Source organism: Oreochromis niloticus, linkage group LG7 (assembly GCF_001858045.2).
Source record: "Oreochromis niloticus isolate F11D_XX linkage group LG7, O_niloticus_UMD_NMBU, whole genome shotgun sequence".
Taxonomy (NCBI): Eukaryota; Metazoa; Chordata; class Actinopteri; order Cichliformes; family Cichlidae; genus Oreochromis; species Oreochromis niloticus.
Genome location: NC_031972.2, coordinates 48,715,622 through 48,730,367, shown reverse-complemented (window position 1 = coordinate 48,730,367; position 14,746 = coordinate 48,715,622). Strand labels below are relative to the sequence as shown.

General features: G+C 42.7%; 1 protein-coding gene across 4 annotated transcripts in view; it reads right to left on the bottom strand.

Annotated features, from left to right (window-relative positions):
- Nucleotides 1–403: 403 nt before the first annotated feature.
- LOC100700816 (potassium voltage-gated channel subfamily D member 2) overlaps nt 404–14,746 on the bottom strand; it is a 33,027-nt gene continuing 18,684 nt past the window's right edge. For 2 of the 4 annotated variants that reach the window (XM_005450923.4, XM_025908959.1), the window contains 5 exons: nt 5,939–6,101; nt 5,301–5,399; nt 4,130–4,228; nt 2,863–3,083; nt 404–1,997 (listed from right to left, as the gene is read on the bottom strand). In XM_005450923.4, coding sequence (XP_005450980.1) covers nt 1,823–1,997; nt 2,863–3,083; nt 4,130–4,228; nt 5,301–5,399; nt 5,939–6,101 — 757 coding nt within the window. In that variant the 3' untranslated portion in view covers nt 404–1,822. Of the gene's footprint in view, nt 1,998–2,363; nt 2,405–2,862; nt 3,084–4,129; nt 4,229–5,300; nt 5,400–5,938; nt 6,102–14,746 lie in introns of all 4 variants that reach the window. The other 2 variants (XM_005450925.4, XM_025908960.1) reach the window with 2 other exon arrangements.

Below are 14,746 nucleotides of genomic sequence, written 5' to 3'. Positions count from 1 at the left end.
TTCTTTTTTATTTGGGTATAAGAAGCTTATTATTTTATATGCCGCTGCGTTATCTTAGATTTTATGCAGGCTGACTTCTCAGCAGTTACTAAACACTGCAGAGCAGAGGCAGTGCATGCTGTGAGAAGCTGCCTGGACTAACGCAATCAGCTCTGCAGGGGGGGTCGGTGCTGCGCTCTCTGTCAAACAATCACCGAGGCCTGCACGTCTGCCTCCAGAGACCCTGCAGCCGCGACCCACCGCTGGGCCAGTCAGGTCTTCACATGTCCTCCAGCAGCACCTAATTATTATGCCATCCTGTTATAAAAGATGCTCTTTGAGTGGTCGTGAAAAAAACATTACGAGATCTACCTAATTATTTTCTTTCTTTCTTTTAATAAAAGAAAAGACATGGGTCATTTAATGGATGTTTCCATAGAGCTACAGTATTTATTCTATCCACTGCACCAAATGCACAATGTGTGTGATCATTTGTCCCCTTTTCCCTTGCCGCTTACATATGTGGTCCGTGACAAGACTTGTGTTTCATTAAAAGCAGAATTTACATCATGACATACCAGGCTCACTTGTTTCCTTCCCACCAATCTTGTTTTTACTGACAAACCAACAAGAAGAGACATACTTTAATAAAACAGAATTCGGCAATGAGAGCATGCAAATCCTTAATTCAACCAGTTAACAGACAGAAAGAGAATGCCAACAAGTGTCAACTAAATCTAGAAATAAGAGAGGAGCCAGCTTCAAATGCGGTCGAGAAAGTCCTAACTGAGATATTTACAACATGAAAAGTGTACAAAATGGCCCTTTGACACAGTAAACTCCACCGAGGCTTGCTTTTGAATATCATAAGAATTGGTAAGTCATTGGATTTGATGCTCAACACTCTCTCATATAGTTTTCAGTCCAAATACCACGTGTCCACATTAGGGTTAGTATTAGTTAAGTGCCGCCGAGAACATTCACTTATGTTTCTACCTTGTGACCTAACTAATATATACCCTGTATAGTTCTCAGTATCAATTGTTAACTAACGACAGCGGCTGTCACACAGATCCATATCAGGATGTCAAATATGTAAGCTAACACAGAATTCGTCATTTGACTTTCACTTTGCACATTTCACAAACATGGTCAGGATGCGTAGTATATTTTACTCGTCATCAAGCGACGTTTTTCAACTAGTTAATGAGTCAGTTAATGAATATTCACAACAGTTATCCATTCCAGTGGATGTACGGTTTTCGGAATTTACAACAGTGAGGGGAGCGTTAGAAAACATTTCATTGAAGGGGGTTGGGGGGGGGGGGGTTCAAAACAATCGATGAAACAAGCAGTGAGTGAAACGAATGTCCCGCGATGTGTAAAGGAGACTGATTTAATATTCACAAAGATCGCCTTCAGGCAATGAATATGTGTGCTTTGTCATCAGAGGCCATCGAGAATGACCTTTAAACATCCGCATTTCCTCCTTAAATCATAGACAACAAATATGACTACATTACATAATCAAAAATAAAGTTGTTTTTCTTTTTTCCTCAGTATTTTTAGGCAACGACGATGACCACGCGTTCCTCACCCTCTTCCTTGCTCTTGCTGTGCTTGATGGAGCAACATCTGCTGGTTCACTTCCAAGGCAGCTGTCCACATCATTTTAATACCATGCAGAGTTTGACATCAGATGAGATAACAACTTCAAAAAAACCCTCGACCTCTGTTAATCTTATAATCCTTCTTAGATTATGGCAGGTTGATGCTCGGTGGTCCCTCTCCTCAGCATCTGGTGCTTCTTGAGACCAGTTAGCCGATCAGATAGGCGTGACATCTACAAGGCAGATACTCGGACAATGTTGCTCTGAGAGTATGCTGTGGTGGTGGAGCCGTCCCCGTCTGATGAAGTCACCACCGGGGCAGATAAGCTGACCATGGAGGGAGTGATGTAAGGTTCATCACATTTCAAGGGCACGGTCTCGTCGAGTTTAGCGTTCAGGCTGGCGCGACTGTGAAAGAAAACACGGGATTAAAAGAGGCTGAAAGGTCTGAGCTTGCAAATGTACACGGCACAAACCTGTTATTTAATATGTTCTTGTACAATGTATACATGAGTGAGGATTGTATACACACACAAATATACCCCCTCTTTATGAAGTGGTTCATCCTGTGATGCATATGCTGTAAAAACCCTACATTTTTAATTTACTGTCCGAGAACAGTCCTTTATTGTAAATACTGAAATTATGTTCCACACACGGTAGACGTTTTCAGAGCAATAGCACCAAACTACTCCACCCAGTTTGGAATCGCGGATTCTTTTTTTTTGACCTTTTGAAGTAACAAGAACTGCAGATCATTTATATTGTACTTGCCTATGGGAATGGGTTTGCTCAGGGGAATCTGCTGCCACCCGCTATAATGAAGAGGAAGGGTATTTAATTTGTGGTACTCACAGGGGGAGAAAAAAAAACCTGTTACTCTGCATAATCCACTGAATGTGCTGTCAACAGTTTTCATGAGAGCAATTAGGTAGAAAGCAGTTCCAGTGAAAAACAGTGAGGATTATTCCGAGATAACAGGAACACTGTGCCGGGATAACACCATTAACTACAGCACGTTAGTGCGTTTATGTCAATACAACCTACATACTGTATATGCCAGCTGTACTGTCGATCTTTTTCATCTTTCCTTGTGCTTGTAGCTGCTTGTTCACTTGTTGCTCTTTGCTTTTGCTGCATATCTCCACATTTATTGAGGAGGGCAGAGGTAACATCACTTGTAGACGTACTGATCAAATCAAAAAACACTCAAGTCATTTATTTAATTTCTCAGCATCCCCAAAAGCAGTGTGAAGTCAGAGAGACTACATACCTGTTAGCCACTGGCCTCTCTCTTATCTGTATGGTGCTGAGCTCCTGGTTATTTGTGCTGGGCAGGCTGAAGCTGCTCTTCTTTCTGTGGCGTCGAGAGCAGCATGAGCCGAGGCCGTGCGGAGACGAGGACACGGAGGAGGCCCGGGAGCCGGACTTGTTCATTACGGAGACCTCCATGCAGTTTGCCTGAAAGGTCTGCTCGTCCACAAACTCATGATTCTGGAGAAGGAAAAAAAAAATTGGATTCAGCGTTGCTTATGAATCACTCTATTACATCAATGATTGGCTCTGCTCAATGATGAGTAAAGATGTTTCACAGTAAAGCCTAAACAGACTGAACAGAATCCACTGCAAAATTGTTTAATAATTGGAAAATGAATCATCAAGGGAATAGAAATATATTGGCCCAGATGTCCATATTAAGGGCCATCTGTGAGAACATTCACAACTGTTATCGCTGTGAAAAACGAGCAGAACTTGAAGGTCAGGCTTCAAGTGCGTTTCGGGCCCCGCCAGCAGGTGGCAGAGAGAGGCTGTGCAAGATCTGATGCCGTGCCTTGAATCTTATAACTCGCCTCTGTCACTCTTGGTCTGCTCTCTGTCTGTTATCTATAATGCACACTGTAAAAGACCTGATGTAAACCTTTTCATCGCCACGGGAATAGTGTGAAACCATTTTTTGGAGCCTTTCCCAGATGAGAGGCAAGCCGGTTACTAGGAGAGGGATCATCTCATGACAAGAAACACTGATTCGCTCCCTGCATACGTCTGTTTGCAGAGTTTAGATCTGCACGAGTGTAAAACTCATGTCAGAGCAAAGAATAAAAGAGGCCCCTGCATCTCTAAATTATTGATACAGTAAAATGAAGTACGCCGGTTTGTTTAGATGAAATAATCTTTGTGGATCGCAGAGCCACGTTATCTTTAGCATGTCGCTGGCTCGGGGACTCAACATTTCCCAGCCCCATTTAAAGCTATTTTTAACTTATGCTGAACAGGAAATAGATTGTACAGTTTGAGCATAGATGAAAAAAAGTCACTTTGTTTCTATTTGCAACTCACTGTAACAGGTTGGAACTACTGATGATACAGCGCAGACTGTAGGAGTAATGCAATGAAAGGAGCTTTTTTTTTCCCCCACAGAGAGCTATTTTAAACCGTGTGAAGTCTGTTACCAAGATAGTAAAAAATGAAAAATATCAAAGCTTTCATCTTCCAATCGACATGGCTTTAAGGTCTTCTAAGATTTTTTTTTGTTTTTTTACCGTGGTCTTTTCCAGGCAGTGCAGCAGATGATGATGCTGGCTCTCAAAAGGAGGGCTGGGGGCCTTCCCCACCAGGGCTTGTCCTGCCTCCTTGGAAGCCTTGACAGAGTTAAAAGAGAAAAACAAAACAAAACAAAGAGAAAACCACAGCAGTGTAGATGAGCAGGGTTACATTCTGCTAGAAGACAGTCAACAGCAAGTAGCTCGGCGATGTAGTGGCGAGGACGCAAAAGCACCGAGAGTTGAAATGCTGATCTGTAGCGCGGCAGCCAGTCCACTGAACCTAGTGACACGGTGACGTTTTAGGGGTGGGTGCACAGAAACTGCGAGTAATCGCAGCGTGTTTACACTGAGAACACTGGTTTTCTTATTCTTTCACAAATTTGATGATAAAAAGCAGGAAAAGTCCAATTCGAGGTGAAATCGCTTTCAATGCGGCAGCAGTGGCACACCTAGACACAGATCAAACACAGCGTACCAAACACAGCAACAGCATTCTGCACCATAATGTCACCACACATATGAGACACACTTTATGAAGCTCTGCGCGGCTCTGGGATGGACGGTATGCTGTATTAGTCTGCACTACAACCTGGGATGCTCTAGAAAATACGCACAAAACACACAGCAGATCAAAAAAAAAAACAACCCCCCCTCTCAAAAAACCTCCCCAAAACAAACAGCAACAAAAAAAAACAGAGTTTAGAGGAGATGTGGGCTGAGCGGACAGCCTCCACAGGTGACATACTGTCCAGTAAGCCTTTGTTTCCCTCCTTCCCCTCCAAACCCTGTTGGACAGACATGCAGAGCTTGGTCAATGAGTAAGTGTGAGTGTAATGACTGAGGCTCCACCAGAAGGCAAGTATGCCTGCCTGGCCCTCCTGCTGCATGGACAGAGAGAGAGAGTGTTGACAAGGAATGTCAATGCTGCAGCTGAGAGGGTTGATGTAAGAGAGGATGATCACACTGAAGCACTGGAATGACAGCAGCCCCTGTGTTACAGCATGAAAAGCTTCCCCGTGTGTGTGTGTGGTGTGTGGTGGCATGCCCCCCCACCCCGACCACCCTACCCACACCCCTGAGCAGAGTGACATGCAAGCATCAGCGAGGCCCCGGTCAGTCAGCCCCACCCCCACCCCCAAGCCGCTGCTTGGCCCCCAATCCGGTTTACCTCCTCCAGTGAGTCGATCAGGAGCCCATTTTGTTTGTAGCGCATATAGGCATTAGTGCCTCGAATCTTCGTAGCACGGATTCTAGCAAGGCGAGTTTTCTGTTTGAACAAACAGACCTCTGTTTTAGCCTCTGACAGTTTGTCCGTCACACTAATTGGCTACGTCTTCCTCCACCACCCCTCCTCCCCACCCCGCCCTCTCCACCCGCCCCGGCAGCCGCAGTATTTAGTGGAGAAAGGTTATGCCTAAATCTACGATTAGGAAGTTCTGCCTTAGCAAACACTTTTAGAAAGAAATGCACATATTGCTATCGAAAAAGCTGCTGACACAATACTCTGAAGATCATTTGTTCAGTCATTGTCATTCGCTCTCTTATTTCCCTCTTTCCCCCCCACCCCGAAATATACTTAAGCAAGTCAATACACACATACGCTCAATACACACACAATACGCAGAAGCACAATAAAAGATTAATATTCTGGAAGATAGTGTTTGCCCTGTCATTCTGTTACATGCGGATAAGACAGGGACAGAGAAGAGGGGGAGAAAAAAGAGGGCAGATAGAAGCAAAATAAAGACAGATAGGGGGAAAAAGGAAGACAGTGGCAAAGGAAGGGGGAAGGCGGGGAGCCAATACCCTCTGTGCTCGTCGTTTCTCTGCCCGCTGGCTTTGGTGGTAGATACGGCTGAAGTTTGACACTATGACAGGGACAGGCAAGGCAATGACCAGCACCCCACTCAGAGAGCATATGGACCCAAACACCTTCCCTACGATTGTTTTTGGCACCATGTCACCGTACCTGAAACACACACAAAACAGATAAGAGTGAGCAGACTGGGTAGGAACACAAACAGGGAAAATCTTCCACTCAGGAGGTTTGTTTAGCATGTCAAGTTGTTGCGTGTGCCTAATGGTATTTTTAATAGTCTTGAAGATAGTTACGGTGACCTTGGGATATTTCACAACTTCAAATAAAAAGTCACACATTTGAAGTGGGCGAAGAATAAATAGGACTCCCTCTGATGTCACCTCTCCCCGGCCTAGTTTCTACACGCCATTGCGATGTTCCTCTTTTAAAACACTGTTTCATATATAATTACACACCTGCTGGCATCGGCTAATGCTTTCACGTCGTGACCAAATGCGCTACATATCCTCTGTGACCTCTGTTAGCCAAACAGCTTGTGAAAGATACAGCGAGTAGTATCATGTTGAGTAAAAGCAAAAAGGGGAAGGGAGCAGTGTGATGCCGAACCCCGGAGAGATCGATTAAGTCTGTGGTCCTCGGCGACAGCCACCGGTGTGTTTTGTTCTTATTCCCACATTAAAATGGAATATGGAGACACAAAGGGAACCCAAAAATTCAACACAAGGAGAAAAGAGCTTTTTTGGCAATCATGCATGACACTGATGTGGAATGTTTCATGGTATACCTGAGCACAAATAAAGCATGTCATTTTTCAGTGGTGAACAGGCTGCATTCAACAGATTAAAGGCTGCGCTTCTGTCAGGTTGGACTGACTCATCCTCAGTCCCATCAAATTAACATGCCTGTCTTCTGCTAGAAAGCCAAATCCGTCTCTGTTCAAGGCAAACCTGAAATCAAACTGTCTTCATCACCTCGTTTTCTTTACTTTAGCAGACACCTTCAGCACCACTTACCAAGCACTACAACCAAACTAAAGAAGAGAGACACTTCTTGACTTTCCCTGAAACTTCGCTGTCTTTTCAGCTGTTTTTATTAAAGTCATAGCTTTGGAGATACTAGGCCATTATATGTTCCTATTTCGATGACAAAATTTGATTTAATGCCAACATGTGCAACAAAGGTGATTCAGGTCATTCATAATACTGTTATAAAATTATATCGCATAATCCAGGCATGTCTGAAAGCAAGAGACCCATGTTAGCATCAGAGAACCGGAGGCTAATATGTTCACGCTGAAAACTGAGCTTTTGAAAAACTGCCAAAGTGAAGTTTTAAAAACCTTAGTTTCTATTTTTAACATGTGGTCGAAGAAAACGTGGATTTTGTCTCACAATGTTAAAGGTGTGCAGCTTTATTTCCTTTTTTGATGTTGGACTGTGCTCCGTGTTAAGCCTGGGTTATGCTCGATTGTGGACACGGACACGGATAGCTGGACGGCCGAGTTGTAGTTCTTATTATACTTCTTTAAAGTCCACTGTCTGGGCGCATGCGTAGTTGGTGCACTGTTATGTAAATTATCTGCGCTGTCACAAAAATAGCAGAACCTCGTATGTTCGATGATGTTACAGGGGCCCAAGCAGAAATCACGAACACGGAAAGTATAAATCCCGCTTTATTGTTTGTGGACTTTTAATTGGCCAACATTTCTTTACGGTTAAGGTTATATTACCACCTGTTGCCTGAAGCCTAAAATGGGAGCTACTTGAACAACCTCTAACAAAGCACGGTGCTTTGTAAAACACGCAAGAAAACTGTCTCCACTAAATGTGGAAATGACAAATTCAGTTCACCTCATGAGGCACAAACACACCGTCTATTACAACCAGGCTACAAGGAGGAGATGCTAGCAGCTGGTGATGTGCAACTCACATGTAAACAAATGACTCCGCCGAGCATCGGGAGAGGACTTGCTAGTTTCACTCCATGTGACGGGAAGAGCAAACGGTGGATGGAAATTACTGATGCGATTACAGGTGGAAAAACAGGGTGGTTAAAAAGCTGGATCTAAGATACAACATCCCAGGTAGGAAACATCTTTCAGTTTGATTGGGCAACCGTATTGTGCAGCTACTGAGAAGTTTTTATACTTGAAATTTCCAGGGAAAATGCTACATTTACATTTGACTTACAATAGATTCACACTTCAAACTAGGTAATGTGTCATCAATGAAAATGTGTCCTCAGTGCTATTGTAAAGTTTCTTCAAATATTGTGATATAATGTTGAGGCTATAACGCCTGGCCCTAGTAGGGGAGACCGGGGATAGTTGTAACGTGGGTCAGTTGTAACACTTCCAATTTCTCCAATCAGGGCTAAGTTTCAAATGATGTGATTCATCCTGTGCATGCCCAATTCAGTTCTGCTATCACATGTGAAAAATCAGCACATTTTGTCAAACACAGACAATTTAACACGAAAAAAAGTAATTTGTATGCCAAAAAGTAAGTTTTTCTACTTTATTTCAATTTCTAATAGCATTATCTGCTTTGCAGTTAAACTCATCAAACTTAAATTATGTTATTTGTATGTCTATGGGGATATATTCTGTGTAGGTCTTTAGTGCTAATGTTTTAGCCGTTGGCTGTATTGTTAGCTAGTTCATGGCTATAGGAGTCTGGGTCAGTTGTAACAGCAACAGTCTGGGTTAGTTGTAACAATAATGCAGATGTTACACCTTACCACACTATTACTTTAACTTATATTAAACAAGTTGGGGCAACGACATCAGCAGAGAGAGGTTCACTGGTCACCTTTGTATATGCGGTTAATGCCATTGGCAACACAATTCCTCCACTGTTTGTGTTCCCACGCATACATTATGCAGACCACTGTGTCAGAGATGGGCCAGTAGGAAGTATTGGTAGTGGAAATAAATCAGGATGGGTGCAAGAAACAGATTTCCTCATCTTTCTGAAGCACTTTGCAAACCACACCAAGGTAAGCCATGATAAAAAGTAATGGAATTGCGATGCTGGTGCACAACTACATTTTTTCAGCTTCATTGTTATGTTCAAAAGTTGGTGCAAGAGTTGTAGGTTATAATGCCCACTGAGCCAATGAGGCCAAACTCAAGGAAGACCAACCAAAATTAATATTTAGTTCCAGAAAATTCCATCATCTGTCTTTTTTGGGGGGTTGGAATATGTTCAATAGCTAGAGTTCTGCATTCTGTCACACACACACACATAGCTACATAAATGGCTCTATGTGCATTCATGTGTTGAATAAAAAAGATTACATGTTAATGTTTTGTAAGTACCCTTATTTCATTGTGTTACATTTCACCCCAGGATATGTTACAACTAACCCAGACTATGGGGTTAATTGTAACATTTCACTCTTTGTGTTTGAGACCATACCATGCAATGGGTAATTGTGCTGCAGAGAAAATAGCTGCATTATTTAATAGCAGGGACATGTAAATATTTTGCATTAAATTTTCAATCCACTACCTTAAAAGAGCTCCAATTTACAGACAGAAATGTCAAAAATGTTACAACTATCCCCAGTCTCCCCTACTCAGGAGGAAAGGCTGGAAAAGATGGAGGTATTCCTTCTCAAAAAAGGCCAAATGTGACACGTCAGATCATTTTTGTGTTTGCTGGTTGGTTAAACAAGCCCCTGCTACTATATACACATTTCAATATGGATTTTTGTATGGACGATGGATTTTAAATGTTTATGTAAATAAAAATTTTTCTAGTGCTTTACCAGCTCACTGCAATGTAGTATATTATATATGTATTTATGGTTTTTTTTTTTCTCATTCATTTATGACATGTGTGGGTTGCATAGACTACCTTTTGCAATCCAGATAGTCCCCCCTGGGACAATAAAAACAATTCAATCCAATTTAAACATTTAGCTGCAAACAAAGTGACATCCTGTAGCCACATGTACATCTGATTACTTTTGAAGATTATTACTTTATCAAATAGAAAATCCTGATGTCTCCAAGGCAATTAACAGATCCAGGCAAAAATCTGCAAATTCATTCGTATGAGCATAATCAGCATATTCACATGCAGCTCTGTGCTGACATGCTAGGCCACCAGCAGCACTGGGATTTAAAATGAATGATTCAGGGCACGTATGTTTTCCTTGTCATCTAAACATCTCTCCGTGTGCTGCAGAGGACCGGCAATTCACACGTTCGCAGGTGGGTGAGATGAATGAGTGAGACCCTAATGCGCAAATGACCTGAGAAGACCATTACCTCCCGAGAGTAAGATGAATGCAGGTAGGAAGGAACATCAGCATTGCTCAGTGGCTGTGACAGTAGTCCGTCTCTCAAGTGAGGCAGGGTAATGTGAATGTATCGCTACACGGGAGGTTGACTATTTCATAAATGAAGTTGTCTAATGCCCACAGACGTCTGCTTGAGTCATTAGCTTCAGGTTTCCATCATGTTGGGCCCAACAGTCTGGGCTTTTACAGAGCTCGGGCGGAAAGATGTAAAAGTGGACATTTTAATATCACGCTTGATGGGACTTCATGTACAACAGTTTGCTTTCAAGTTGACTAATCTCGCACAGATGTCATTAGTTTTGCAGTTCATTACAGGTCAAGTCATTTTCCTATCTAATGGCAGACAATGACTGAAAGCAGGTGTCAATTATAGGTTCTGGATGTGCTGCTGAAAGCCTATTAAGAGATCCATAAAAAAATGGAAGACAGCATTCCCTCGCATGTACTTTACTGCGGCGAGTGGAGTGGTGAGATGCAGGCATGTCTGTTGTGGAATACAGTGTGTTGCAGTGACTGTCTTCTTTTGGAAGGAAAGCCTAGCAGCGAGCAGATGAGAAAGGAAAGCAGCAAGCGCACTCTGGAGAGAAACGGTAACAGTGATGGATTGTTCATAAGGGAAAGCTGAGATACACAAAGCTCTGCCTCGTGGATGATGGCAGAGGTAGGAATTAACAGCAGCTGCAGATTAAAGTAATGTTCCTGCTTTGTTCTTGTTGTCTCTAAGTACCAGGTACTCACATTTGCTACCCCTGCTACCCTAAGCTGACACAGGTGAGACACAAAGACAGATGACCAGATTCTTATCCTCTCTGCAGAGGATGAAGAGGAATGTCGAAATGACTGAATATCAATTCCCCACTTCCGCCCACCTAAAACCATACAGTGCTCGCGCTGGCGCCGGCCTTTAAAAACAACGCATTCTGTAGAATTGTCCGACAGCGAGATGACAGCATTGCAGATGAAGCTCGGTGCGCCGAGAGAGAGTGAAACCGCGGGGTTGCCTCAGAGTGTAGGAGAAATGTCAGACTCAAAGGAATATTTGAATTCTAGAAACGGGGGGATGAATGTCCTCGCCTGGCTTTGGATAATAGACCAATCAAACATTCATGAGTCCCTGTATCAACCTGCGTGGCAGAGTTTGTGCAGTTGACCTTAAAAGCAGTGCGGTATTCCATCAGGGGTGCTCTGAGACAGATTTCTGTACATGACCTCACCGCCTCACAGCTAGCGCCAACACCTAAAAACAGGGACGCACTTGGACACACAGGAACTGACACACAGTCAAAACAGACACTTGTTTGTGTGTATATGTGTGTGTGTAGGGCCTTTAATTTGACATCTAGTTAAACCAATCCTCCTTCCTAAAAAAGCAATCTTGTTCCTTGATTGTCTTCCAGAACCCTGTGTCTGAAATCTGACTGCCATCTGGTTAGTGGGAAGTGAAAAAAAAAAAAAGATATCTGGATGACTTTGCAGACACGTCATTTGTTTATTTCTCTTTTCAGAGACAGGGCAGGTTCTTTTTTTTTCCACCTAAAGATTAAACTAAATGAAATGAACCTTTTCAGGTAATAAACTATGCCTGAATGGCCTTTTCTGGTCATTTGCACCACTCTGTCTGCTGCACACAAATAGTGTTTGGTGGCTGATAGAAGTTACAAATCCCTACTTTAAGCGAGCATAAGCTCAGGTTTCTGAAATAAGCACAGAGGCCTGAAGTAATCACACTGCTGTCCCAACAACTCACATTCCAGTTGCGATTACTGCCAACAGCTTACCAGTGCTGACAATTAGGATCCAAGGAGGGCTGCGGCAGATCTTTCAGAGGGCTTCGTCAACAGCATCGAAGGCCAGTCACCCAGTGGTGCCTCTGTCGCGGTCTTCCTACCCTCCTTTTCCTGGATTTTAGTACGAAACTAGCTCACACACTGCACAAGTGACTACAGTAAAGTGCATTAATCAAAGCAAAGTGAATATCTAACGTTCAAAAGGCCTCACAGTGTTCGTCTGTGCCGATAAGCGATCAAGGTCAAGGTGTTCAAAGGAAGAAGAATCCTATGATTAAGATAGTGAAACTGCTGGACTGTGAGGTGACATCCTATTAAATCCTTCATGGTAAAGACATTAAATGTCACTTTCATCAAACCACACTTTGATCTACTCCAATTTGATATTTCAGTGAGAAGCAGTGGAATGAAACTAATTTAATTATTAACCGTTTTGATTCATCAGCTGATTAGAATAAAGATGAGTTAAGCACACTGTCCTTATCTTGTGCGCCATCTATGCATGTTGTTTTATAGCAATAATTACTAAGGGACCTGCAATCTGAAAATCTGAATCTCAAATTAATTTCGGTCTCACTTTCTTCCCTGAGACTGATTTAACTTCACATCCCACTCAGCGTTTGTCTTTTATGCTTGGAAAGTCACAATGAGCTTACTGTGCTAAAACAAGGCTTTCATATATTATAAAAAAAGGACTTTTATCAAGCAATTATGTGCAGGTGAGCCACTTTTACTCTACATTTTCTTAGACTGGTAAACTCCCACCGTGCATTGTGAATCAAGTCTCCTCAACACGTCTTTGATAATTCTGGCAATGCACAATTTTCTGTTTGACCTTCACCGAACATCTCATGGCGCACCGACTCCCCATCATGCTTCCAGAGGTAATTCACTGGCTCCGTTTCACAGTTCAGTTGTTTCTACAGTGCAGACAAGCCCTCCAAACCTGTGAGACCAAATCCTGTCAATTATAGTGAAACTCTGATACTGTCACCGACTGTACCAATCAGAAGTTGATAATGACGGCGAGAGGCATTAAAACTGTGCGGGGACAACGGGACAGTGGCAAGGTCAGGAAGTATTAGGCGCTCTTAAAGTGAAGACATCTCTTGTGCTGTGAAATGTACCACAGAGATTAAAGTGTCAGAGTGGACGCAACATTAAAATCTTCTCTAAGGACTTAACACAGACTCTTCCAGATATTAGCCTGACCAGTTGAAACAGTCTCCATTTCTTTTACAAGTCATGACAAGGAGCAAATGGAGCAATGCTGCACAACAATACAGCTCTCTGTACCTTCTCCGTGAGGCTGAAAGAGCACAATATTCATCCGTGCTGACAGTTAAATAATAGATATCCCCCCACCCCCACCCCAAAAAGAAAAAAGTAATTTTCCTTCAGAACTCTATCATACTATGAACTATGAATTGAGAATTTGAGGAAAATAGATTACACTGCCTGGATGTCATACAAGGCATATGAACATGAGTGACAAGAGGATATAGATTCTCTGACATTGTATTTGTGAAGACTGCAAGATTTATGGGTTACTGAGAGGTTGTAAGGGTGGTTATGTCATATTAAGAGCCTTCATAAAATTTTTGTTTGTAAAAACACGAATGAGCTGACCAGTCGGCCATTCTTTTATGTGCCAGTAGGTAGTAAATCTGACCATGAAGTAAGAAAATCGAAGCTGGATATACATTCTTGTATGTACAGATATACAAGGGCAAGTGAAGGTAGCAGAATGAAGGAAAACTCCCCTCTCTCGCTCTCATAAATTCATATTATTGATGCACCAAATGTGCATCTGTTTCATGTTTTTGGTCAGCATATTAAAATATTAAGGACATTTTTTATTTATCTATTTCCACCATGAACAGACTGCAAAACAGTACAAATTAAATCTTTGTAATTGCCAGATAGACTGGCACAATCTCTCAGGGCTAGCATTCAATACACGCTAGCACACCTACAATATGTACCACTGCAATGCTGGGAGACACACCACAAGGTTTCAACAATCTGACACACAATAAATGAACATGATCTCCAGCATGATCCCTGAACACAACATATCATTCCTGATGTTCTGCACCGCATCTCTGGCAAGAGGCCGGGAGCACAACATCCAAAATGCTCCCTCTCCTGGGTTTGGACACCAAAGACTGATGGGATTAAGAGTGTGTGGGCTGATAGGAGTCTGCTCTGATGCTATCCCTCAGATATACATCATTATAGAGAGGGGAATCCCACAGGCACTGGGATTAGCCCGCTAGATTTTCACTGCAGGTGATAAGGGAGAGAAGGAGAGGCTGGCAGAACTACACAACATAATGGGGAGATGAGGAAGCACAGATAGGGGAGAACCAGAGGACCGCACTGCCTGGTGTTATGCATGCGGTAGGAAAAACAGGGTGCTCAGGTATGAGTAACTGCAAACAATAGCTACAGGGAAGGACAACTATGTGATAGGTGCGCGTCGCAGCCTCTGCAGGCAGTAATGCAAAGGCTGCATTGTTCTGGCTGTTTGCTGAAATGCAGGGAAAAAATCAAATTAAAAAAAGAAGAAGTGTGGAGCAGATGCACGAGATCATGTTTTTATGATTTTCACAACCCAGCTGAGATCCGGTCTCTGCAGATTTGTAAAAGCTGACGAGTGGAGCCAAAGGTTGGGATGTGAAGTTTGTGGGAGCAAGA